Source organism: Geospiza fortis, unplaced genomic scaffold (genome assembly GCF_000277835.1).
Source record: "Geospiza fortis unplaced genomic scaffold, GeoFor_1.0 scaffold111, whole genome shotgun sequence".
Classification (NCBI taxonomy): domain Eukaryota; kingdom Metazoa; phylum Chordata; class Aves; order Passeriformes; family Thraupidae; genus Geospiza; species Geospiza fortis.
In genome coordinates this window covers 1,238,824-1,240,707 of record NW_005054321.1, presented here as the reverse complement: position 1 = coordinate 1,240,707, position 1,884 = coordinate 1,238,824, and the positions used below count along the sequence as shown (strand labels likewise).

Here is a 1,884-nt window from a genome sequence, read left to right as displayed (position 1 = left end):
CTGTGCAGGGAGCTGGGGCAGCGGGGGGGTGGGGGAGGAAAAGACACGATCGAGAGTAGCTGAGACTTTGTGCCCCCGTTGGAGAGATGGTTGAGTCCTCGTCAAGGTTGCTGTGGTATCCCAGAAACACCATTCACTCCGAGCTGTGACCGCGCACCATCAACAGCAACAACTCCGCTGCGCCTGGCCGAGGAATAGGAATTAGGAGCTCTCAAGAATAATATGAAAGGGATCTGCAGAGGGGAAATCCGTGCAAAGGAATCGAAATTAGCAGACTTTTGGGAAAGGGGATGTACTAAATGTGGCCGGCTGGACTTCATCCTGGTGAAGAAAATGGAGATTAAAAGTGGATTTGCATTTTGGAACCTCGTCTTTTTATTGATGGTTTCGTGTGTGAAAGGTAGGGTAGTATTTGAGTGGTATATTTTAGGGGTCCATTTGCTTTCTGTCAGGGCGTTGCAAGCTCTCGCCCTGTAACAAGGTGTATTTCAAAATATATTTATCTCTTATTTTATATTTTTGCCCTTGGTACTTTGCAATGGAAATATATAAACGATCGCTAAGGCGGGGAGGAAAGAAGGAGTTGATTCAGAGCTCTCTTCGGAGATAGGAAATGTATTTGCTTGCCAGAGCTGGCGTTCAATGCAGTGACTGAGCTGGGGCTCAATAAATATTCTTGCAGTATGCTCAAACGGAGACGTGAGTTGGTTCATATAGCCTCTAACTAGTGTATATTCAAACAAATCCCACTGGTTCACTTTTTTTAAGGTGACGATGATGGTAGTGCCGGGTGTGTGGGGGGATTACCTACAATTCTGGATTTCGGTCGAGCAGCGGGATCTTTGCGGGAATGCCTGTATCGATGCACTTATTAGTTTAACCCGTTGCGTGGGGAAAGTTACGGAGCAGCCCAGCGTACTCGTAGCCGTCTCACAGCCCGAAATGCGCTTCACGCTCAGCTGTCTGTACGCATGCAGGGCTCCCAGGCTGTCGGAAAGGTGCGTTAGTAATTCAGCCTTGGTCTGTCGCTGGGTGCAAAGATCGACACCTTTTCTATTCCGTCCCTTGGTCCCTTTTCTCTGATGTGTGTGAGGCAGTTTGGGTGGTGGTTTTTGTCTCTATGGCTTTTTTTCCGGAGGCAGGGGCTATTTTGCTTTCTTCTTGCTTCTGTGTTCATGAAAGGAGGGCAAAAAGGAAATGTCTAGTTAGCGGCATAAATATCTTCACTAAGTCTGTGCTTGCAGGCAGTTAAGGGAAATGTTACACACAGAGAAAAGAAGAAATATATGGCTTGAATAATGTGCACCTGCAGAATTACACAGGCATCGCTAAACAGTGAAGTGCCGATCCCATCACGCGTGCCTTCAGTAAAAGGATCTATTCTGCTACTCCCCACAGTCGGCTGCCTACCCGAAATAATCTCCCCTTGTTTGTGGCCAGTGATTAATATCCGATTAATCACCCTTTTATCCCCCTCCTCATCCTCATCCCTCCTCCCCGCCACACTCATACACTCCCAGAATATTTAGTAGACATTATCGATCCCCTCCGAGTTTTTAGACTTGGTTATCGCCTACAGAGGTTGCCTGCACGGGTGGGAAGGAGGTGTTTTGTGGGGGTGGCATTCAAAGGCGTGCGTTCCTGAGCTGGCGCTGGCTTGGATGAAACAGTTTATTGTAGAGCTTTGCAGCTGCTTTCCCCCCCATTTGCATCGCGTTGAAAAAGACAATTCGCGTTTCACGGGGAGGGTCTGGAGAGCTTTTACCTCATCCCGCGTTATCCTGACGCGGGGTATCCAAGGGGCTTGCCTGCGACGTTTTTGCACACTGTAATTAAAGGCAGCCTTTCTGTGGTTGCATCTATTGAAGGGAGCCGCTCCCGGGC

General features: G+C 48.5%; 1 protein-coding gene across 1 annotated transcript in view; it reads left to right on the top strand.

The window, feature by feature from the left end:
• Positions 1-39: 39 nt before the first annotated feature.
• CSMD3 (CUB and Sushi multiple domains 3) overlaps positions 40-1,884 on the top strand; it is a 576,871-nt gene continuing 575,026 nt past the window's right edge. Inside the window, exon 1 of the mRNA XM_005420686.3 lies at positions 40-400. Coding sequence (XP_005420743.1) covers positions 223-400 — 178 coding nt within the window. The 5' untranslated portion in view covers positions 40-222. The remainder of the gene's footprint in view (positions 401-1,884) is intronic.